The 23665-nt window shown below is 33.6% G+C and overlaps 3 protein-coding genes across 8 annotated transcripts; 1 reads left to right on the forward strand and 2 right to left on the reverse strand.

The window, feature by feature from the left end:
* Positions 1–1894: 1894 nt before the first annotated feature.
* BBX19 (B-box type zinc finger family protein) lies at positions 1895–7998 on the forward strand. 2 transcript variants are annotated; one of them, XM_028249299.2, is made up of 6 exons: positions 1895–2259; positions 4775–4871; positions 4977–5092; positions 5176–5409; positions 5570–5664; positions 7624–7998. In XM_028249299.2, the coding sequence occupies exons 1-5, from the start codon at positions 2167–2169 to the stop codon at positions 5657–5659; spliced, it is 630 nt and encodes a 209-aa protein (XP_028105100.2). In that variant the 5' UTR covers positions 1895–2166; the 3' UTR covers positions 5660–5664; positions 7624–7998. The 2 variants fall into 2 exon arrangements, with proteins under 2 accessions (XP_028105100.2, XP_082770035.1); XM_082913909.1 differs by having other exon boundaries at positions 1917–2259; positions 5570–5663; positions 7694–7836.
* A 2229-nt stretch (positions 7999–10227) lies between these two features.
* On the reverse strand, positions 10228–14773 carry LOC114304236 (fructose-bisphosphate aldolase 1, chloroplastic). Of its 2 annotated transcripts, XM_082913905.1 has the most exons (7): positions 14600–14773; positions 13547–13846; positions 12034–12303; positions 11821–11930; positions 11596–11686; positions 11204–11473; positions 10228–10716 (listed from the first exon to the last, which is right to left on the reverse strand). In XM_082913905.1, exons 2-7 carry the CDS (start codon positions 13718–13720, stop codon positions 10438–10440), a joined length of 1194 nt encoding a protein of 397 aa, XP_082770031.1. In that variant the 5' UTR covers positions 13721–13846; positions 14600–14773; the 3' UTR covers positions 10228–10437. The 2 variants fall into 2 exon arrangements, with proteins under 2 accessions (XP_082770031.1, XP_028105242.1); XM_028249441.2 differs by having other exon boundaries at positions 13547–14773.
* Positions 14774–15245: 472 nt separating this feature from the next.
* Positions 15246–19671, reverse strand: LOC114304332 (uncharacterized). 4 transcript variants are annotated; one of them, XM_028249576.2, is made up of 3 exons: positions 19506–19671; positions 16005–16188; positions 15246–15920 (listed from the first exon to the last, which is right to left on the reverse strand). In XM_028249576.2, the coding sequence occupies exons 2-3, from the start codon at positions 16150–16152 to the stop codon at positions 15451–15453; spliced, it is 618 nt and encodes a 205-aa protein (XP_028105377.2). In that variant the 5' UTR covers positions 16153–16188; positions 19506–19671; the 3' UTR covers positions 15246–15450. The 4 variants fall into 4 exon arrangements, with proteins under 4 accessions (XP_028105377.2, XP_082770033.1, XP_082770032.1 ...); XM_082913907.1 differs by lacking the exon at positions 19506–19671 and adding an exon at positions 18258–18414; XM_082913906.1 differs by having other exon boundaries at positions 15246–16188; positions 19547–19658.
* Between the last annotated feature and the right edge of the window lie 3994 nt (positions 19672–23665).

Raw genomic sequence — 23665 nt, forward strand, 5'->3', positions numbered from 1 at the left:
ATTTACTTTTACTGTTCAAAAAAAAAAACTGTTTATATTATCAAACGAGTTGATTTCAGTTGAATTGGATTGGCATGAGTTGACGAATCAATGATTTTTTTTTTTCCACATCCCTATCTATAAGCTTATGTTTTTTCATGATCATTAAAAAGTTTTAGATTCTTAAAATACGATGTACTCCCACTAATAATAACTACTCCAAGTTAGTTATTGATTAATTTAAAAATTAATCATTTAAAATTCAACTTTCTTTCGCATCATTAAAGATAAATTTAAAAGTTATATGTTAATTTTTTTTTAAATTTCTCTTCCATCATTGCAAAAGAAGCTTCATGACAATTTATTATTATTAATAATAATAAAATTTTACTTTTGTAAGGAGGAGAAAAAGAAGTGACCTTAAGATCTAGGTGGGACACATTAAAGATATGAAATTGGTGGACGATGATGGGTCGAGAGTTGCTTTCATTCCATATTTGTCTTTCAAACTTGTGGCTAAATTTGCTGGTGAACCCACCCCCAAAACCTGATATCAACAACCTCAACTTTTTTATTTTTTTTTTATTTAGGCTTATTAATTAAGAAAAAATTGAATTTTTGTAGTATAATAAAAAAAATATTTGTATTGTAAATATAATTTTTTTTTAATATAACTCTGACGTACAAAAAGAAAAACATTTATACCACACACAAAAAATAACTTATATTATGTATACAAAAATTTATATTATCATAAAAATAAAATTATTTTTTTCTTGTACCACTAAAATATAATTTCCCCATTAATTAACACTCCCTCACAAAGTTGCCTAAGTTGTTTGTGGGCCCACCCAATACAAAATTAGCCACGCTGTCCCTCTTCTCGAATCTCCCTATCTGAATGAATTTACTTATGCTTATAAATTAAAATATAAATTGGCTAAAATTCAACCAAAGTCTAAAGTTTATCCAAATTTAATACTATTGTTAAATTTTTATGAAATATTTTGGACCAAAATTAGGGAGTAAAAAAATGTAAATTATTTTTAAATTTTGACTTTAAATCAATTTGAATTTGAATATTTAAAAAAAAACACTCAATAACAGAAATCAAATAATAAAAAAAAAACATTGATTCAACTTGATTGTAAATTAAAAATTGATAATTATTTTATTAATCTTTTAGTAATTATATTTTTTTTATTTTTTTAAAAAAAATTTATTTAATAAATTATAAACAAAATTCATATTAAATAATGTAACCCAAACTTTTAAAATAAAATAATAGTAATAATAAATTTGCAAGCAATTTAGATAAATTATAGTCAACAATCAAATTGTCAGCACAATGGGGACATAGCCTAGGCATCCAGTACAGACGACTTTCGAGGGTATAGCCGACGCACGTACTCGCTATGATCGAGTAGTTTCGTAACTTCAGCAAAACAAATTCACTTTTTGAATTACTAAAATGCCCCCTGTCTACTCTATAGGATGGTGTGAAATATTGTTCAATTTATTAAAATCGCATCGATCAGTATTAATTTATATTATTTTATCTATCAATTAAGATTTAAATTTTAAAATTTATAATTTACATTCGAAATTGTTCCGTTTCGTTATAATTATATTTTTTAATTTTTAATAAAATATCAAAATAAAAATAAATATGAAAGAGATTTAAAATATAAAATTTATTGTTACAAATTAACAGTTATATATATATATATAATTAATTTGTATCATACGTATAAAAAATATTATATAAATTAATACTATATATTATACAAATATTTAATTATTAGTTAATAATATTCTACAATCTCCCGATTCATTTCAAATTGTTGAAACTGTAATTTGCTAATTTCTCACACACTCTGCTACCCGCAGTTCCACGTGGCGGATGCATAATATGCTACTTACACTCGCGAGTATCCAATACCCGTTCTGCTTTTTTCCATTTCTTTCTCCTCCAACTCTTCTCTGCTCGCCAATCGTGCTTCTTCACTGTTCTTCCTCTCCTCACCTCACCATTATTAAAGCTCTTCACATCGCTCTCTTCTCTCTCCTCCAATCTCTATATTTGTACATCTATATATGTAAGTACGATTAGATTCTGATTGATCAATTTTCTGTATCTATCGCTGAATCGGACGTCGATGATGGTGGAATCGAGAGCGTGAAATTATGCGAACAATTTGCGACGTTTGTGAGAGCGCCGCTGCGATCCTGTTTTGTGCTGCGGACGAGGCCGCTCTTTGCCGTTCCTGCGACGAGAAGGTATTGATTTGATTTTTTTGTATGTGTATGTATGTTTGAGGTTTAGATGTTTGTAAGACTGATTGTTTTGTGAAATTAATTTTTGATGAACATTTGGATCTATCATGTAGTATGACTCTTAATTTGCTAATTGAAAATTGATTGTTTGGGGTTTCTCAATGTTGGAGGTTGAAGCGATTGTTAATTAGTGCTAGAAAAACTGAGATTAAAGGTCACTTTTGGTGCCAAATTCATGTGGATTGGGGAGTGGAGAACCAATACACTACTTTAAAAATGTTCAAAAAAAATTATTGTACTTTGCTTTGGATCTTTAAAAATGTCACAGATTAAGATGCATATTTGCTTTATTTTTTGTTTGTTGTTTTTTCCATGTATTAATACATATGTAATGTATATGTTGTGTATACAATTTCTCTCGATCATTTTGCAAATACAATACACACATAAATCAATCAATTGAAAGTTACTTATATTAGAAAGGTAGTGCTGAGTAAGACTAAAATAAGAATAGCTATTTCATTTGAATTTTATTTCAATGGCTTCATTATTTTAAGTCCATAGTAGAAAATTGAATAAAAAGAAAATTGTATTTTGATGAATTGGTAATTATACTTTATCTTAAATGAATTTCTAAATAATTCAAAATTTTATATGTCAAATACTTTTTAGAGGTCTTTGGAATACTTCTAAATATTGACAAAATATAAAATAACCAAACATTTTTTATGTTTTCAATGGTTTAAATTATAAGTTTAATGTATTTACGCTATGTTTGGTTGGGGAATTTGAGGAGGGATTTGGAAAGGAAAAATGAAAAAGTGTGTGAAACTAGGTGAAATGTAGGTATATTTGATTTACATTTCACCTACTTTTTCTATTTCCCTTTCCAAATCCCTCAATCAAACACAGCATTAGAGAATTAATGTTACCTATTACTTGGATATATGTATGCAATTATTTTTTTTTTCATTTTTTTATAAGAGAAGATTTACTAGGTACTACATAAGTTAAAGAAATATATGAAGGATGCAAGGAAAAAAAGGATAAACACTTTCTATAGTGGGCTTATATTCAAGCTATGCAAAAATTTACATCCTAGAAATATTCAAATATCCATAATGAGTAAATAGATAAGGGTGGGCTAAGGAAATATTAGTTGAACATTGGGGGTGCCAAACGGATCATACACACCTAGACAGACATGGGGCCGAAGTAAGATTTTGTGAGTTTGGGGGTGGTGGCCCTAGCTCGTCCTCTATGTAAACATGGACACATGCAACATCTAACAAATCTTTGATGAAAAGTGGAAAATGGACTCTACTAGGACATAGAAATATTGTTTTGGGGAAGGATATTGTTTTTGTGGTTATAAGATCAAATATGTGGCCTATGAATCATTATTATCGCTAGTACTCACCTGCACCACACAATAAAGACATAACAAGGTGAAACCATGTGGATATGTGCATTTACAAGCTTGCATCATGCACTTTTATGTGGATATTCCTTTATTCTCTATATGCATACATATTTTTACGATTATTCTACTCACCATTTTTTTGCATAAAATATTTTGATTCTTTTTCATTTTGAGAATGGATGATAATTTTAATGGAAAGATGTATTAACCTTTGGTTTGATAGTTAGAATAGTACTTTTTCCATGAGAAAAGAAAATCTTATCCCAATGTCCAGTATTTATTGGGCATATGTTTGAGTGCTTGAGAAGTTTTTATGGATGCGCAAGATCTCCCCTTAGGTTTAAAGGGTTAATTGTACTTGCATCTCCCTTAAGGTTTCAAATTAGGTAGCTAGATCTCCTTATTTTAAAGGGGTACTTACGTGTAGGTCCTGATAAGTGGACTTATTGTCTACTAGGTCCTATGAAAAAAATTTGTCATAAAAAAATGTCACTGATTGTAAGTTCTAGCTACAATTTATAAAAATCATGACAAAAAAAAGTTATTAATTATCAATTTTTAACGACATATATAAAAAATTGTCACAAAAAAATTATTTTTAACAACAATTTTACCAAAATTTATTTTCAATAGGACTTTATGGGAATTAAGTCCAACTATTAGGACCTATTAGTAGTTTACCCTTTTTTAAATTGGATAGAACCTCCCTGCTGTTGGTATCTGTTAAAAATATTCCATTGTTGACTAGAATGACTCTCTTATCTATTTATCAAAAAAAAAAAGAATGACTCTCTTATCTATGTCATTCAAAACTAAATATTTAAACCTTTTTTTAATATAAATAGATACTATGAGCAGATCACATTGAAATCTCTATTATGTGATGACATGCTTATTATGGTTTTTTACTTTATAGATCATTGCAAATAGATTAGGATTTTCATTATACACAGGTCTCAGAAAATTCTATACGGAATTTTTGTTTTCAAAATTCACGCTTGCATTCCTCGCAGGGTTGCTTCATCCTAATTTGTTTTATTTACTTGCATGCCATCAAACCTGTGAAGCTTTATATTTACTTAAGTTAATTGGCAGGTTCATATGTGTAACAAGCTTGCTAATCGGCATGTACGGGTTGGGCTAGCCGACCCTAGTGATGTTCCACGATGTGACATATGTGAAAATGCACCTGGTATGCAGGTTTATTTGTTTTCTGCCTTTCCTTTTTCCAGTTTTCAACATTTGCATTCTACACTACATGGTTTGAAGTTTTCTTCTTTTGAAAACTTGTACATAGCTTTCTTCTACTGTGAGATCGATGGTAGTTCCCTTTGCCTGCAATGTGATATGATTGTACATGTTGGAGGTAAAAGAACACATGGAAGATACCTTCTACTGAGGCAAAGAGTTGAGGTTTGTGATTTTGTATCTGGTTAAGGTACTTTGTAGATATAAGGCCTCGTGAAAGTTCTCTTATTGTTGGGTGTGACCTGTAGTTTCCAGGGGATAAACCTGGCCATATTGATGAGCTAGGTATGCAACCTGGTGAAATAAAGAGGGAACAAAATCAGCCACCTAGGCCTACAATGGGAGAGAACCAGCAACATCGCAGGGTGTCTTCTGTTCCAGTGCCAGACACGAATATTGATGACAGTGGCATGATGGACAATAAAATGATTGATCTTAATGCCAAGCCCCAGCGTATACACGGGCAGGCTTCAAACAACCAGGTAGATGTTTTTCCAATATCCATTTTTGTTCTCTCTTTGAGAAAGGTTCTATTGGGTGATGTTGAACTTTTGATTGGGCTTCTTGTTGCAACCTGAACACCGTAGTTTGGATTTGTGGTTAAGTGATTTATTAAGTTCAATACCTGCTCCTATATTTAAGGAACAAGGAATGGATGTTCTAAGTGGGGCTAATCATGAATCTGCTGGTGTGGTTCCTGGTGGATACTTCACAAGAGAGTTTGAGAACTGATCAAGGTATATATTATATACCATCACCCATCACAGCTGGTTTTCTTTATGATTTTCTCCATTTTTTGTCTTGTGTAGTGTTTATTATTATCTTCTATAGTTTTTACAAATAGTCCGTTGTGTTGCTTGTTATTGAAGCTGATTACTCGTTGGACATCATTCATAGGGCATGTTTGGTATGACTTTTACAGCTTAAAAAAATTTAGCTTGAAAAAAGCATCACAATTCCAGATTGCATGGGCTGTTGCCGATTTCACAAAACCATGTTCTTGACTGGAATTGCTAATCGAATCTTATGTTTGATTATCCATTTCAGAAGCTATTGGAATTTCTGACCTGTCAATGAAATTTGACCCCATTAGGGAGTTCTGAGAATTTCTATTTCCCTATTCTTGCTTTTCATTTTTTTAATAAGAAGACTAGCATATGCTGGAAAAATTATGCTCTCTCCTCTACTACAAGTCTATAACAAGATTGATCACCATATCGACCGCATGCAACAAGTGTTCACAGAATAAGATTTCATTTTTTTTTGTTTGGCCAAAAAAAAGTCCTTTGACCAGTAGCAGAGCCTGGATTTTGATTCATGGGGACACCATTGATCTTTAGCGATGTCAATTACAAAACTTAACCAAATCCAATTTTCATTTAGTGATAGAATGACAAAAAATCATCGTGATGTCAAAATTACGTGCCTTAGATATGTTTTAATTAACCGATGCTTTTTTTATTTGCTATTTTAGTTACTAAAATGATGGTAACCACAATTTAAAATGTAATAACATGCATACAAAAAAAGAAGAAGAAGATAGATTTGGAGAAAAATAAGAGAGAAATGAGAGAGATAAAAATAATTATAAGAGAATATTTTGATAAAATTAAACATTCATAATGGTAAATTATAAAGAATTTATTAAAAAGAAAGAGAAAAGAAAGATGAGATATAAACATTTTGAAACATATTTGAAATTTAAAAGGGAATTAAATAAAAAAACCTATCTAATTAGAGGTAAAAGTGTAATTTTCAAAAAATGAAGGGGGGGGGGGGGGGGAAGGGCATGTGTCCCCCCTGGACCCTATGTAGCTCCGTCCCTACCTCTGACCATGTTGGTACTTATTATTTCTCTTACATGGAGAAAAGTTGTCTTGAGAACTAATCTTGGTTGATGGAGAACATGTGAAATGCAAAAATGTGTAGGTTTCACAAATCTCTTCCCTTTTCTTTACCCTCCACGAGTCCCTCTGTAAATCCAAGTTTCAAAGAGTAAATGCGACAAGGTAGTTCACTGCTGAGAGGAATCATTGCATGGTCTCTGGCAGTAATTGACTCCTTAAAATTTGGCCAATGCTGGTTGTTAGATTGTAATAAAAGAATGCCATCAAAAGATCAAAACTTAGCATTTAGTGGGATTCATGTAGTTAATCAAGTACACCAAAAATCAGCTTTGGTTTGATGACATCTTTTTCCAATTCCTCCTGTTTCTACGTACTAGGAAATTATTTCAGATGGTTTGAAGAAAGGATGTTCAAACTAAATAGTCAGAATATATAAAATCAAACTGATTTTTTGGTACATTTGCTATGATACCAATTTTTTCATAAATCATGCCAAAATTGGCATGAGAACATGGCAAGATTACTGCTGTTTATACTAACAGTTCTGCAATATAGTTGGAACCAGATTCATAACCACTGACTCATTTTGGACAATTTCGGTTGAATTTAGCAATTGCAGTTCATTTGAAAGAATCTGTGAACAGCTAAAACTGTTACATTGCTTGATTAATTTGCTTTTCCTGTATAATTTTGAAATTTTTATTGTCTTACTGAACTTTGTAATTTATATGATTGCTTTATGGGCCATTTAATGAACATTTTTTGTTACCATGTTCAGTCCATAGAAGCTATTGTGCATTGCTAAAGGTTACGTTGAGTTCTTTTCTAACTCTCACTTTGTGGCAGCAGATGTTCTTGGACAACTTTCTCTCACCAACCTGATTGTTGACTGAATTAAGGACTTCTTGTCTTCTTGATGGGTTGCCCAATGTTACGCGATGTTTAAGCTGTCTCTTCCCATGCTTAACAAAAGTTGGTTTGTTGAAGAGAACTTTCGCTGATGTCCACCAAAAGTGATTTCTTGCTTTCAGAATCAGAATAGTAGCAAAGCAAGTGTAGTTTCTTATACTGTTCAATTCATGCTATTTCCTCAAAATCCCTGCAATTGAATTCCCCATTACATTTGTGTAGTTGAACCGGAAGGTTCTCTGTAAAGAGTTGGTTAGTGACCTCTGTAGTTTAAGTTTGGGTAAAAATGAATGCGAAAAAGTTGACTTTTGATTCTCTCGTGAGCAACCTAAATCGATGTTAAAGTTACAGGTATTAAAAATTTGGGAAGAATAGTGACTGTCAACAAAAATATCCAAGTGGCTACTACAAAATCTGTTCTAGCCCGTGGTGCCCTGGTGTTTACAAGTGGCATCAGATATGCGACAACTTGCTATAACCATGGTTGCAGCAACTCATATTTGGGGTGGGCATAGAGCATCCCCGAGTCGGGTTCAGATGGGAGAATATGTATCATTTCAAATCCAGCATGACATGACCTAATATTGGGCATAATCTAATATTTTCAAATCCAACTTCAAAAGAACTAATTGATCCAATATATATTGTATTGCAAAAATGAATTGCATTTTTCCAAATAATTATTTGAACTTGGATCATTAACAAAATCTCATGGTAAAATAAATTTGGGTCTTCAGACAAATGTTTGAATTGAACTTTTTCACAAATGTTTGAATTTAAGCCATAGAAATAAGTCTATATACTTTTCTTATATTTTAGTATTTTTTTAGTTTACTATGTAATTAAATAAATGAATTCATCATAGTTGTGTGGGTTGCATAAACTTTGCGTCTCTACCACTAGGGGAGTGAAGAAGACTTGGTCAATCTTATATGATTCTAACAGGAAAAAATAAGTTCCAATCTACCAGTGAAATGACTTTTTAAACATGATTATGCGTGGTGACTTCCTTACAATTGCAATCATGTTAGAACTTGGGAGTTCATTCAAGAAGATTGTCTCAATTCAATACACTTGCTATAGAAATCTCGAGACAAGATTTTATAATTAAAAATTTTTTGGTATAGAAGAATTTGGAGATTGAAAATCTCGAGCTGAGTTATACTCACAGTTAATGGGATGTGGGATCATTTGTACAATCATTTGTCCCCTATGTTTTAGTCTATAATTTTGGTAATTTGAGAACATAAAATGAAAATGAGAGATGAACAAAACGGAGAGCAAAACAGATAATCCGTACTTTTTCATGGTTAGGCTAGAAAACAATAACAATAAACAAGCATGCTGACACTTTTTGAAGTCCATTGTTTCAGGTAAACCCCAATAACCAAGTTGCTTTTGCCGAAGCTGATAATTTGTGCTCTAAACGCAATTTTTTATTTTTTATTTTTTATTTTTTTAAACAATGGATGGCATGGAAATAGGGAAATGGAAGTTGCACTCGTAGTGGCAAGCCTTGAATCCAAACATCACGCTTAGTTAGAGAATGCCTTAGGTCGGGTTTGGTAATTGCTTTTTTTAAGTAACTTTTTGTTTTTGCTTTTGCTTTTTTAAAATCTAAAAAATTGCCAAACAAGAAAAAATTGAAGATTTTTGAATGGTACAGAAGTTGAATGTTTGAGTTGGGAACAATTTAAGTTGTTCAAAAACTGCAAGTGCAGCTATGAACGGACTGAATAAGAAGGGATTGGAATTCACCGGACTGTTAATCCTGGGATACATTGTCTCCGGATTATTGGTTAGACTGTGGATTGTATCCCATATTTGTTTAGTCATGGGATTAGATGCCTATTTGGTTGGATAATATATGAATCCCAGGTTTGTTTGGGATATTATGGAGAAGGATAAATGTTCAAATGACTATTTTACTCTTTTCAATTATTTACTATGTAATAGCAACATTAAACATATCTTTAATATTTTAACTATTTTTAACTAGATTAAATAAAATTTTATTTTATTTTATTTTTTACACAATTAAATAAATTTATTTTTAAAAAATTATATAAATAAAATATAAAATAAATTTATTTTAAAAAATAATAATAATTAAATAATGAAATTAAATAAAACATCTATTAAAATTTAAATAATGAAATTAAGTAAATATAAACAAAATTTTAAAATAAAACATCAATATAATATCTATAAAAAAATTATTTTAAAAAATTAAATAAATAAAACATCAATAAAAATTAAATAAAATTATTTTATTTTTAGATTGAGACATTTAAATTTTATAGAATTTTGCTAAATATAATACATAATTAAATAGTAGAAGGTCAAAATAATCATTTCACCACCTAATTCCATATCCTCTTTATCCCTCCATTTGTGTCCCACCCTCAAGGGACACAATAGTTCTATAGATTTGAGACTAATAATCTGATGCAAAAATTTTAAACTAAACAATGGACTAGTCCAATCCCATCCCTCAATCCCGCAAAAACAAACACCACCAAAATGCATTAAGTAGGCAGGAACTGATCTCATCGGCAGCAACAAGCTTATTAAAATGGCTAAAAATACATGTCGTGATCAGCAAAAATAGTCTCCATTTAATTGTTCTAAGCAACCAACAGTACACATCAGAGAGAAACTCTGTCCTCCTCACTTCATCATCATCATCTTCATATTCTTCTTCTTCATGATCTTCATCATCTATAGAGAATAAAGAGATTCATAAAAAGAAGCTTAGTAGACATAGCCCTTGACAAACATTCCTTTCTTTGCTTCTTCGGATTCTCCCTCACCGGTGTACTTGCCGAGTTGAGCCAGAGAGTTGGCGTTGGCACGAATGAGGAGAGTCTCCTGAGCAGCCTTGACATTCTCAGGGCGGCCTCCCCATGTCTTGAGGCAGGTGTTCTGGAGAGCTCTGGCATATGAGAAGGACACATGCCATGGGTTTGGACCTTGGTTCATTGCATTCAAGTTCAGTGTTGCCTCAACCTCAGATTGCCCACCAGACAAGAACTGATCATCAAGAAACACATTTTTCAAAACATTAGTACTTGATTTGAATCAACAATACTATATCTATGAGCCATATTCATTGAGAGTGTGGCCCGTATCCCACTAATTTTAAATCTGCATCATACACTCCAGGAATAATTTTGGATAAAAATTCATGCTACACAGCATTTTTGTGATTTCAAGTAGTGTCTAGCAAATGATTCTCCCTTTGGGTGGAAAACATTTTTCAAAAATGTGTTTTGAAGAAAAATGCTTTTGTGGTAGAGATGGTATTGGTGGTGCTAGGGAGGCAATGGCAGCAGTGGTAGCGGTGGTGGTGGCAGGGAGAACATTTTTCCACCTTTGTGTTTAAATTAGCTCATTTTCCATTGACTACAAATAATATATTTTTCAATTTCGTTTTCTGTCATACCAAACACAAGAAAGCACAAATATTTTCCAAAAACATTTTTCTGCTAAAACAAACAGAATGTTAAGGGACACTTGCCATGATTCCGGGGACGGCAGGGGGGATTCTCCTCTTGAGGAGCTTGAGGGTGTAATCAGCAACTTCTTGGGGTGTAGCCCTCTCCTTGCACTCAGCACCAGGGGTGACCATGCTGGGCTTGAGTAGGATTCCTTCATACATCACATTATTCTCAGCAAGGTAGAAGAACACCTCTGCCCAAACCTGCTGAGCCACTTCAAATGTCCTCTCTATTCCATGCTCTCCATCAAGCAAGATCTCTGGCTCCACTATTGGAACCAACCCATTGTCCTGCAAGTTCATTTATCAAGTTCTTCTCTATCAACGTGCTCGTGCACAAACAAATATAATTTATTTTTTAAAAAATGATGATTCACTAGTGCATGAGACTCCCGAGAAAGCAGTTTTCTTACTTGAGAGATGGCAGCGTAGCGAGCAAGACCCCAGGCAGCTTCCTTCACAGCCAAAGCAGATGGACCATTGGGAATGCTCACAACAGTACGCCTGGTTAATTCGTCATTGGTTTATGTTAATTGTAATTGAAATTGGAAACATATAACTAATATGTATCCAGAAAAAATATCTAGAAAAATATTAAATGTGCGGATCATATTCATTATTTATAGAGATATACATACCATTTGGCGAACCGAGCTCCTTGTTGGTAGTAAGCAGCAGTGCGGGAGGCGAGTCCATCAAGACCCTGGCACCATGACTCGTTGTTTGATCCAACAAGTGGTACCAAACCCTGTACTCATTTTTGAAATATGTAGTTAAGATTTTTATTGACATTTTTAAATTTTAAATATTTTTTCTGGATACGTAACATTTACAATATGGATTATAATTACCTTGTCGACTTTGATACCGGGGACGATGTTCTGCTCGATAAGCACGTCAACTATCTTCTTGCCATCGACAGTGGACTGGTAGAGGGTCTCTTCAAAGAGGATGGCACCAGAGATGTATTTTCCGAGGCCAGGAGCTGAGACAAGGAGGGTGCGGTAGGCTTGGCGGTTGGCCTCAGTGTTCTCTAGCCCGATTGAGGCTAGCCGCTTCCCACAGGTTGCATTTGACTCATCCATGGCCAAAATTCCTCGCCCTGGCGATGCAACGGTTTTCTGTACCCATCCACACCAAGTACAAATCATTAATTTTAGATTCTTTTTAGTGTTTTAGAGATTTACATTAATTCTTATGCATAGGCAATGACATATATGATAATATCTTACAATTTTTTGTTCTCTTTGTTGACAAGAGAAGGTTTGAGAAGTCTTCATGAGCTAGCTTAGGCTTAATTGTATTTAGGGGAATAAACGAACCAAACATCTCGAGTTCGACTCTTGTTTGGTTTGTTAAAAGTTCGTTTGAGTTCATTTGTTAAGTAAACAAGATAAGTTTAAATATATTTTGGAGCTTGTTAAAGTTTTTAAACCAAATTTGAACAATCAATTACTCATCGACTCATTTTGATTAGCCTAAAATTATATAAAAATACCAAACTAGTCCAGCTTGGCTCGACAAAAGTTCGTTTGAGATTGGCTTAAAAAGTTTAACAAGCCAAGTTTGAATAGTTAATTGTTTGGTTTATTCAGCTCGTTGATCACCCCTGCTTGTATTCTATGGGGTCACCTACAAGAGAAGTTTCTAATAGTGGTTTTGTGCCTCAATAATAGGATAATATGACTATTTTATAAGTGGGATTTACTCAATAATTTTTTTTGACCCACAATTTACACAAGAAATTATTTAATAATCTCGGAACACCACGTGACCATACTTCAACCCAATCACCAATTATTTAGTCTCATGTTATTCTATCATTCCTAACATAAATCGTAGGCCCCTACCCCTCTCTACCAATCAAAACCTTATGAAACACTACGTGTCCATACTCTGAAAATACTATCCCGATTTACACTTCCATATGGTATGTAGGAGTACAAGGCGTGAAATCTTCTATCTCAAACACCTAATTTTTTTCTGACCCACGTTGTTTGAGTTATTTAAATACACGATTTACGCTTCAATGAGTTATGTTAGACTATAAAGCACAAAATCTTCTATTTGAAAAACTAAAATTTTTCTCAACTACCCACTAAGTTGCAATTAATGCTTTGTGCAGGTTACTTAAATACACGGTTTACACTTGTATATGTTAGATATTAGTATGAAGTATATAATCTTATATTCCACATGTTGTTTTCCATTTGCGATGTGTCAACTTCTAGTTAAAAAAATTTATTATCGTGACACGTCATATGATAAAAAATTTAAAGCAAAAAACAAGAAAAATGAGGACAGAGAATCTTATAAGCATAATTCACATAAGTTAGGGAGATTGAAATGAAGTATGAGACATACCGCAGTTTTGATAAGCTCATCGGCATAGGAGGTAACAGCTCGGACAGTGAGAGCCGAGGGAGCGGTAGGGAGGCATCGGACAACTGAGACCGAGGGTTGGCGAAGGGTCTGACCCTTCACCCACTCGGATTTGTCAAGAACTGGTGATGATTTTAGGAGAGAAGCTGAGGCCATTGATGTTGTTGTACTGTGCTCTGGTTGAGAAGCTGTGCAATCTTATCTCCTCTAGCAAAGCTTTCTATGCCTCTCTTTACCACACATGCTTTCTCACTCACTCTATTTATAATTGTTCTCTAGTGTCTGTATTATCAAAAGATGTCTCATTTGAGGCTGTCATGACTCAACCAACCATAGGTTGCCATGTGGATGATAATTTGCCTATGTGGCATAGGTGGCTGAAATTGATGGATTAATGCCCACCTTATAAAAATTAACAACTTAAAAATTGTAATGATAGTCCTGAAAACCAAGCTTTTTTTCACTTACAGTATGGACTCCAAACTACAGTTGTTTGGAGGGACAAGAATTCTCTGTTTGGTTTGGTTTGGTTTTTAAAATATGTTTTTTGCAATTTTTTGTGTGAAAAAGTAAAAATTAGTTTAACGAAAATAAATATTAAAAACATATTTTTGATCCAAATAAATAAATAAATGAATCGTATGAAAATGATGAATGTTTTTCATTTTTTCATCAAAATAGTTGTTTATTTTAAAAAAAAAAAAATTACAAAAGACCCAAATAGATTACTGTTAAAAATATTAAGAGATAATTCAACGATCATAAATAATTTTAAAACAACAAAATACAGAAAGAATTTGATACAAAATATCAGGGTCGTTTTGGAGATTCCCCTTGGAAAATGAAATTGAGGCTGTGATCACTCTGTTATTTTTTTTTTATTTTTTATTGACTAACGGCTGTGGTTTTATTCCAGGATTTGAAGTGACATGATCACCATGTCAACGGCAGACAACTTGCCAAGTCAGCTACCTAGGATCTGTGGTTAGTGTAAACATTAGAGAAAGCCCAAAGAACTAATTATAGCAGATTCACCTTGGAGCAGTCACTCAATTTAGCTTGCTGGTGACCCATTTGGGAAGACAGTACTGTATGGTTGAGAGAATTCAAATTCAACAAAGCAAAGCGCAACCACGGAATCAAATCTTTGATTTGGTCATCAACATCAGAGATATTTACGTGTTGTGGCATCAGACTTCTTGTGCAGAACTGTAAGGGCACATGTTCAATCATTAGTTTGAAATACAATTCTCATCACTCACTTTTAATTCAAATTAGTGAAGTTTAAAACAGTAGACATAGTCTTAAAAAAATAAAAAAATAAAAAATAATCAAGATATTGATTTATAGTGAAATGAACAAAGTTACTTTCATAACATGAGCCACTAAATACCATTGAGCATAGAACTGGTAATGCCATCATTTCACACCCTCCTTTCCCCCTACCCCCAATTCTCCAATCAAACTTGGTGCTATTCCAACACTCAACTAACCCCCATATGAAACTAGGAAGTTGGGTCATGAGGAGTCTAGTTAAGTCTTGGTAGTTGGGTCATGGGAAGTCTAGTTAAGGTTATAGCCTCTGACAAATCAACCTCCTGACCTAACAAAACAGAATGCACGTCTATCCCAGTACAACTTCATTTACAAATATAATTTTCATACAAAAACTCAATCAGAATGATGTGAGAGTTCCGTTTTTTAAAATTATCAGTCAATATAGTAGATGTTTTAATTACATTGCACTCTCCAATATTCTAACACAAACTCAACCACCATTTAGATAGATCAATCTGTACACACAGCAAAAGGCAACCCACCACACCCAGATGTGCCATTGTTTTTTTTATAACGCAACTCCAAAATTTTAGTGTTTAACAGCATTTTCATCCAGAAAATTGATTCAGAGAAAGGTCTGAAATGCCAGCAATGAGATCATCAAGTGAAGGCATTGAGCGCACGGAGCTTTCTACAAGGGCCTTGTTAAGCTGTTTAACAAGTTCACCATCTTCCTCATCTGGGATGTCCAAATCCCAGACCCTGAAGATATCTGCACCCAATGACTCTCTTTCAAATACAGGAAAACCCAAATCCAACCCAAGATCAGTATTTTCGATTTCTTTCACATCCTCGCTGTAATTTGGCAGAAAAGGATTTCCCAACTTAGTTCTTGACTTTAATTTGTCAACCTTATTGAGGACTATGTAATCATCACTGTTCTCTTCCACTTCATTATGGAGAACATCATCGTCATCATCATTATCAACAGTCCTTCCCAGATTGGGTGGCGTTTGTGCCTCTTCAATGGAAGGAAGACTCTCAAAATCAGTTCCTCCAGTAAAACCATCGCTTCCAGCTGCAGAGAAGCCAAGTGAATCATGTTGTGAAGTTGTAATGTCCAGACAGTTCAGTAAGGCAGCTTTCAGAGAATCCCAGTTACCATCTGATATTTCAGAATCTTTGATGAGGCATGAATCAGCCCAGGCTACATCTTCAGGGGAAAGTGCATCTCCACCCTGCTTGGACTCCACAGAATCAAGAAAAAAAGAGCACCCGGCACCTCCCATTACATCATCTCCCATAGCCATGGCTATAAAATGGAATGGAGTACAGAATTGTTCCCCCTGTCAGTAACATATAATGGCAACCGTCAGTCTTACCAAGGAGATCTATTAGTATTGCACTACCCATTATTAATTGTAAAATCAACAGATTTTCTGGATGGTTAGTTCTTCACAATATCAGCTGGTTTTCGCTCTGCTTAAATTCAAAAGAATCAAAACATAAAGGTCCCTGATAAATAAAAGAATTGATATTGCCAAGTGAGGTATGAAGCGCGCACTGATAAGAAAGGTTTCAAACAAATGATGACTTCATGAGCTGACAAGCAGCTTAAAATTACAACATTGGTCAATGGTTGCAGAGCTGCAAACCAGAGGCAAGAGTTGTGATCAATTGCATAGCAACATGCAAGCTATAAGGTGCAACAAGTGTTCTTTCCCTAAGGACCATTAGCACCCACTATCATATGAGTTATGACACCCTAAAAAAGAATATCCCAAATGACAGGAATCATTTACAGATTGGAAAAATAGGCAAAAACAATAAGCAAGGTCAACATTCAACAAAAAAGGAACATGGTAACAACTGATGAAGACAGTTCTCAGTAGCATCACTCAAACCAAGTTCCTTAGTTACAAACAACACAAATCATTTACATTAAACTACCAAAGAGCAGCATACTAGTTTAAATTGACAATTCGGTTTTGACAAACCTCAAGATTTTGTTTGTACCAGTCAGATTACATTGACTCACCCACAGGGTCGTCTTACATTAAGTCTTAATGCTGATAATCGTGCAGACAATCTCAAAGCATATAACTTGCTAGAGTTATTGCCCCTTGCAGCTGTAGAATTTCACTGTAGTGGAACACCTTAGGTTCCCTTCCCATTCTCATCTTACACAAAGTGTGCAGCCACACATCAACGTAATGTTTAGCAAAATCATTACTGTATAATTACAGCATAAAACAACAAAATGAAAGGACTGGCCTCAAGAAAAACATTCTACCAAATTTGGCATGCCAAATTTGTTCATATTTCAGGGCTTTCTGTCAAATGCAAATAATGTAGCCTTCCTTGCAGCATATATACAAGGTGTCAGATTTCAGAAAGTAACCAACAATCCCACATATATCAGCAAAGCACATGGTATCGGTATCCTAAAACACTATATTGCATAACTGTTTCAGAAAACCTCAAGTTTTAGACAAGTAAGAATCCAAGAATTTGCTAATGCTGTAACAAATACAGTCCTACTCGCACCAATGTATAACACCTCTATCAGGACACAAATCGAACATCATGGGTACATAAGAAGAAGAGACAAGCCCTCATATTCTATGGTGGCTTTCTGTGAGAAGATAAAATTCCCAAGTGCAGATGATAAATCTTCCATTCTTAAATTGAATCACCAACTGTGTAAGGAAAAACAAAATTGGGTAACAAACTAACAATACAATCTCAACAAGGGCTGCACATGGGCTGGGTTTACCCCTAAACCATCAACCGACCGGCACCATTCGGGTGGAGAAAATGTCAACCGATTTGGCCCGAACTCCTTTCGGTTTTGACCCAACCATTCAGTTCAATTACCGGGTCGGACCTTAATCTATGTTACACGGACTCTTCAAAATAAATTAAATACCCATGTCAGACACCCGACACTTGGACAAGGGTATGTGATATGTGCCATATACTTTTCATCAAACACTTCTTATATAATCATATTTAACACTATTATTATATGTATATATTGTTGCATAATTGCTATAAATGTCTTTTTGACATTGTAAGTTACATATAACACTTTCATCTCACATACTTGATCAAAAATATAAAAATATGACTTTTTTTGCCGAGTTTGCGTACCCGAGTCCATGTAACATAGGCTTTTAACTCAAAAGGAATTGAGAATCTCATAGATCTATCAATTTTGGTAAACAAGAACAGGGAAAAAAAAATTGAAACAAATTTATCACTTTCCTTTAGCATGGATCTATCAAATTGGTAAACAAAAATAAAATAAAATCAAAAAGATTGAAACAAAATCTTGTAATCTAATATTACTGTTGGACTTTAAGAAGATAATTGTCGACAGTCACTCAAAGCCTCAAGTATCAGACGTACTCACCGGATGAAGATCTAAGCAATCTCCGGCAGCAGAGAGCTTTCCCATTCTTTGAATTTCAATTTGTGAAAGAGGGGACTGTGCTGAGACTAAATTATGAAGATTGTAAGGTGTAAAGATGAACTTAAGACCAAAAATGGTGCCTACTGTGGCTAGGGTTTGAGAAAAAACAAAATTGCCTGAGAGAGAGAGAGAGAGAGAGAGAGGGAGAGGAAGTTTGATCAAAATGAGATGGGTTGGGAAGATAAAATACCGCAGCTAGGGTTTGAGAGAAACAAAATCGTCTGAGAGAGAGAGATGGAGAGAGAGGAAATTTGACCAAGATGAGATGGGTTTGGGAAGATAAAGGTGCCATATGAGATTCCCAAGGAATCATACCATGCGTAAAATATATTAATTTATTATAACACTCGGTCGGTTCAGGTAATGCAATTTAATAAACAATCAACCCGAAATCCGACTGATAACTCGAATTATTTAACTCTCTGGACCCGCAGCCAACTGCTGCAAAGTGTGAAACCGTCCATTGCAGTGTTTAGCAGGTCAGGTTCAGTCGAATTCATCGGGTGATCGGTTCTATGTACAGCTCTAATTCAACATTTAATTTTTCGGTAATTTTCAGCAAAAATTGGACTGCCTGCCCCATGTTCTTGGGATAAAACTTCTGTGAGCTGTCATTGCTTAAGCAGCATTAAAGTACAGAGATTGGAACATCACCCAAATCAAAGTTGGACAATAATCATCATAAAAAACTTCTATAAGTGTTTGACGTGAGCTCAAAATTAACTATAGGTTTATTTATCAAAAAAAGAAAAAAATTTACTATAGGTTCTACTAAAGTTTACTTTCAGCTGCATCAATTATGTTCATTTAGCCATGTTACAGAATCTCAAGTTCCATGGGTAAATTTGGTTTATCACCTAAACCCAGACAATCAATAGCCTTCCTAATTTTCCAACCTAACTTTACAATCAAAGCAACTGGTCTCCGTTTCTAAGTGGCAAGCAAACATTAAGTTTCCATGATTTGATTTGGGGATAAAGAATTTAAACAAATACTTCAGTAATTTTGTTAATTTGTCATCCAACACCAAATTAAAAATTCACCAGCACAGAACCACTGTGACCAATCTTGACATGAATAAAATTGAAACTCAAGACTCAAAACATTGAAACACAAGCACACAGACTTCCACAAACAAACACCTAACCACAAAATATAGGGAGAGAGAAAGAGAGAGAGAATGTATACCTGTATAAGGGGAAGAAGGAGAAGAAGAAGAATAGGCAGACCTTTGTCGTCAACGAACAATGAAACCCTAGATTTTGAGCGAATAAAAACTTTCTAATTTGCAGGGTATATATATGGGTATCGTTAGTGATTCATCACCGAATTTATTTTTGAATTGATCTAACTTAGACTTTCATTCAGCTAAATTCGTACTGAATAAATTGAGTGGATGTAACAGTAATTACACCCAGTGAAATTTTAGAGAAAAAAGAACACATATTCATAAAAAATAATTAAATAATTAATTATAATTATTAACAATTATAAAAAATTTCATTTGATTTATAAACTTTTTTAAAAAAATTTCACTAATATAATATTTTTCTTATATACATTAACAAGTAAGGTGGACAAACATCCATTCAATTTGATAAAGTAAACGATTTTGATAGTCTGAATAGATACATACAAATATATTTTTCCTAATCTATTTAAGTTCGGATGATTAGTAAATAGAGACTATTTAACTCAACTCGATCCGTTAACATACCTAAAAAAAATAATGTCATGTTTTTATGCTTTGTGTGTTTGAAAAATTATATTTTATTTAGGGGCAATTTGGCAACAAGTTAAAAGAGTTAATTTTTTGACTTTTTAATTTTTTTAGTCGAAAAAATCAATTTTTTTAGCCAAAAAGGCCAGCTTTTTTGCCAAAAAAGTCATAAAAAAGCTAAAAAGTCAAAAAATTAATTTTTTACCAACTTGCCAAAACACCATTTAGTAATTCGATTTGCTAATCATGAAATATAAAAGGAATATTTTTTGATAAATTTTTTTTCTAAGAGTTTTATTCCATCCAATCTATATTCTTTTTAGGGGAATTTTTTTTTAGGTCCCTGGTATTTAGACTTTACAGCGTAAAGGAAACTCAATATTTTCATAATGTCTAAGGTCCCTCAAGTTAGTCCAGAGAAAATTGGTCCAAAGAAAATTCCTCAATATTTTCATAATTTCTTCACCTGTTTGAATTTGCAGCGTTACCACCATGGGTTTGTCTACATGGTCCAGAGAAATTCTTTGGTTTAGACTGAATTTTCTTTGGTCTTAACTGAATTTTCTCTGGACTTTCTTTGGGTTGGTCCAGAGAATTTCTTTGGTTTGGTTGGCCTGAATTTTCTCTGGGTTGTTGAACTGAAATTTTAGAAGCTGATGCATACTTACCTTGATTGAATTACCCATGAGATTTGCGATGATTTGCCGAAATCTACATGGATCTCCATAATACTGAAATTTTTGAATCGGGAAAATTCAGTTTAAAAACCAAAGAATTTCTCTGAACCAATCCAGAGAAAATTCAGTTTAAAAACCAGAGAATTTCTCTGGTTTCAACCCAGAGAAAATTCAGTTAAGGTGAATGGCCATAGTAGTGAGGCAACAAAGGATGCTGGTGTAATTGCTGGTCTCAATGTGATGCATATCATCAATGAACCCACTGCTGCTGCCATTGCTTATGGTCTTGACAAAAAGGCAACTAGTGTTGGTGAGAAGAATGTTTAGAAACTCTAGAGCGGTGCATTGGTGGATTACACACAAAATAATAATAATAAATAAATAATTAGAATTAAAATCGAACACATGCATTAAGAAAATGAAGACGCAGTGATATATATGCAGTAGCATTGAAATTCAAATACCATTAGTCCAAAGAAAATTGGTCCAGAGAAAATTATTATTTTTGTAGCTAGTTATAACAATCCATTATAGGCCTTTTCTAGTTTCTCTCTCTATTCAGGGCAAATCAATTATAGGGAAAATCCAATTTGGATCTGGGTATAGTCATAACAAAACGACACAAATATTTGATATTTGGCTAATATGGCAATGATTCTGTGTATTGGTGAAAATCTGAAGCTTATTAAGGGAGATCAGGGAAAGTGGTGTTCTTAGAATACTCACATTTTGCTTACTATACACAGTTTCATTCTCATGATACTGTTAAAGGTTTCAAAAAACCTAGTATAGAGATCACAAATAATTTAAATTATTCCAACTCATAACTTCAAATCTACTGCCTACCAAATACATCATAGGTAAAATAAGTTACTAGATGGAAGGATAACTAAATGAGAGACTATACAATATAGGAGCATGCATATATATATTGGTGAAAGGAAGAGTAACAGCACCAAAATGCATGGATACAACATAATCGTTCTACAGCACAGGCATTGTATAAATGATTCAATCATAGAGAAAATTCAAATTTCTCTGGGTTCAGTTTGACCAATTTTCAAACCAGAGAAAATTGATAAATTATGGACTTCCCAAGTCCAGAGAAAATTGGTACAATCATTAGAATCTTGAATTTGAAGCTGTGATTTCAAATCTTCCACTTTGTTGGGTTATGAATAAAATTGGTTTTCAAAAATTCAGGTGGCCTCCTCTCTCTCTCTAGCACGAGACCATCCATCACATGCAAGCAAATCCTTTAAAACCACCATGGACGATGCTGCTGTTCGGGTGAAGCAAGAAACCAAGCAACCGAGGTTCGGATGAATAGACACAAACCCAGACCTCTCTCTCTCTCGGGTGGGAGAGACAACATTGTTTGTGAGACACATGCATGATCTCTCTATCTATCACATTTTCTCTCTCCACAGGGGCAAAACCCAGCTTGCTCATAGCCCACGGCTGCCACTCTAGGGGCCGTCGTCATCACCGAAGCCCAAGCCATCTTGTACACCATCGGCGGTCATAGCTTCGGTTACCATTAACGTCGCGACAGCTCTGGCTACCATCGGTTCATGCCGATACCATCTCCACCTCATCTTGGTGCTTCACTTCAGACTATCACTCGTCGGAGTCGGATCCATCGATGGCTATTTCCATAGGCGTAGCAGCAGAAGAGGAAGACGCAATGTTATTGTTGCTGGCCTCGGCCATATCTGATGAAGAATCAACAACGCGAAGTCAAAGAGAGAGAGAGGAATTGTGGGCAAAGAGTCAAATTTCTCTGATATATGTTTAGGGACCTTAGACATCAAAAAATAATTTTGTGGATCTCTTCCATTACGAAAAGTGGGGGAGGGACCCTAGACTAATTTTCCCTTTCTTTTTAACTATTCCATTAGATTTTATTTGAGATAAGAATATCAAAACACCTACATTCTCTCTTGCCCCTATTAATGTTGATTGTCATTATGTTTCGGTAGTTCTCGTGGATCAAGATGTTGACTGTCATTATATTCATATTAATTTAAAATGAATTTTTGTCATTGTGTTGTTAACTACATAATGTGAAATGAATATTCACATCAATTTAAAATGAGTTTTTGTCATTGTGTTATTAATTACATGATGTGAATATTCATATTAAAGCATACGAATGTGAACGTTCACATCATTACATTAGATGAGAGCGAATGTTCACATGTTGTGAACGTTTACATCACCACATGTTTGTGAATAAGAATGTGTTGTCAATTAAAAATATAATTAACGTTATTTTTAATGTGCTATCAATTAAAAATAAGAAGGTTCACATCACTACATTAGATGAGAGAAAAAATTTCGGAAAGGTGTTGTAAACGTTCACATCAGATGAGAGAGAATGATCACATTATTTTTAATGTGTTGTCAATTAAAAATATATTCACATTATATAATAATATAAAATAATAACATCAATTTTATTTAATTTGTGTATGAATTTCTTATACCTTGGTTCTTTCTCTTCTCCCTCCTACCTCCAACATTAAATATCAACATTAAATATCAATATTAAATATAAGGGTATAAGAGTTTAAGAAAATAACATAAATCAAGAAAAAAGACTTTATGGAATAAAAGTATAAATACATGTGACTAAGTGAGTTAAAAAATTTATTCATGAACTTCTTAGGTTAAAACACTTCTAAATGAGATTTATCAATAAAAATCCCAATATAAAACTCAAGACTTTATTTTTATTATAAAAAATGAACATAAGAAATTTTGAGCTAAAATGTCAAAAAATTATTTAAAAAGTCTGTTCTCAAACGAGATCTAAAATAGTAAAGACAATTATTGAAAAATAATTCAAAAAACTATCCAAAATAATAAAGTTTAAATCGTCAAAATAATCCGCATCTACCATTAATTCATACCGATTTTTCAAACAATACTCGCACTTAAATTTAAAT

Source organism: Camellia sinensis, chromosome 2 (genome assembly GCF_055761805.1).
Source record: "Camellia sinensis isolate YWXY chromosome 2, ASM5576180v1, whole genome shotgun sequence".
NCBI lineage: Eukaryota > Viridiplantae > Streptophyta > Magnoliopsida > Ericales > Theaceae > Camellia > Camellia sinensis.

Excerpts from the sequence above, each read along its gene's own strand:
- BBX19 (XM_028249299.2), top strand. The coding sequence starts at position 2,167 with ATGCGAACAATTTGCGACGTTTGTGAGAGCGCCGCTGCGATCCTGTTT. Across the intron at positions 2,260-4,774 it reads GCCGTTCCTGCGACGAGAAG|GTTCATATGTGTAACAAGCT; the intron begins GTATTGATTTGA and ends GTTAATTGGCAG. Across the intron at positions 5,410-5,569 it reads GGCAGGCTTCAAACAACCAG|GAACAAGGAATGGATGTTCT; the intron begins GTAGATGTTTTT and ends CCTATATTTAAG.
- LOC114304236 (XM_082913905.1), bottom strand. The coding sequence starts at position 13,720 with ATGGCCTCAGCTTCTCTCCTAAAATCATCACCAGTTCTTGACAAATCC. Across the intron at positions 11,931-12,033 it reads CCGGTATCAAAGTCGACAAG|GGTTTGGTACCACTTGTTGG; the intron begins GTAATTATAATC and ends AAATGAGTACAG. Across the intron at positions 10,717-11,203 it reads CTGCCGTCCCCGGAATCATG|TTCTTGTCTGGTGGGCAATC; the intron begins GCAAGTGTCCCT and ends CTTGATGATCAG.
- LOC114304332 (XM_082913908.1), bottom strand. The coding sequence starts at position 18,302 with ATGGGAAAGCTCTCTGCTGCCGGAGATTGCTTAGATCTTCATCCG. Across the intron at positions 16,189-18,257 it reads ATTGCTTAGATCTTCATCCG|GGGGAACAATTCTGTACTCC; the intron begins GTGAGTACGTCT and ends TGTTACTGACAG.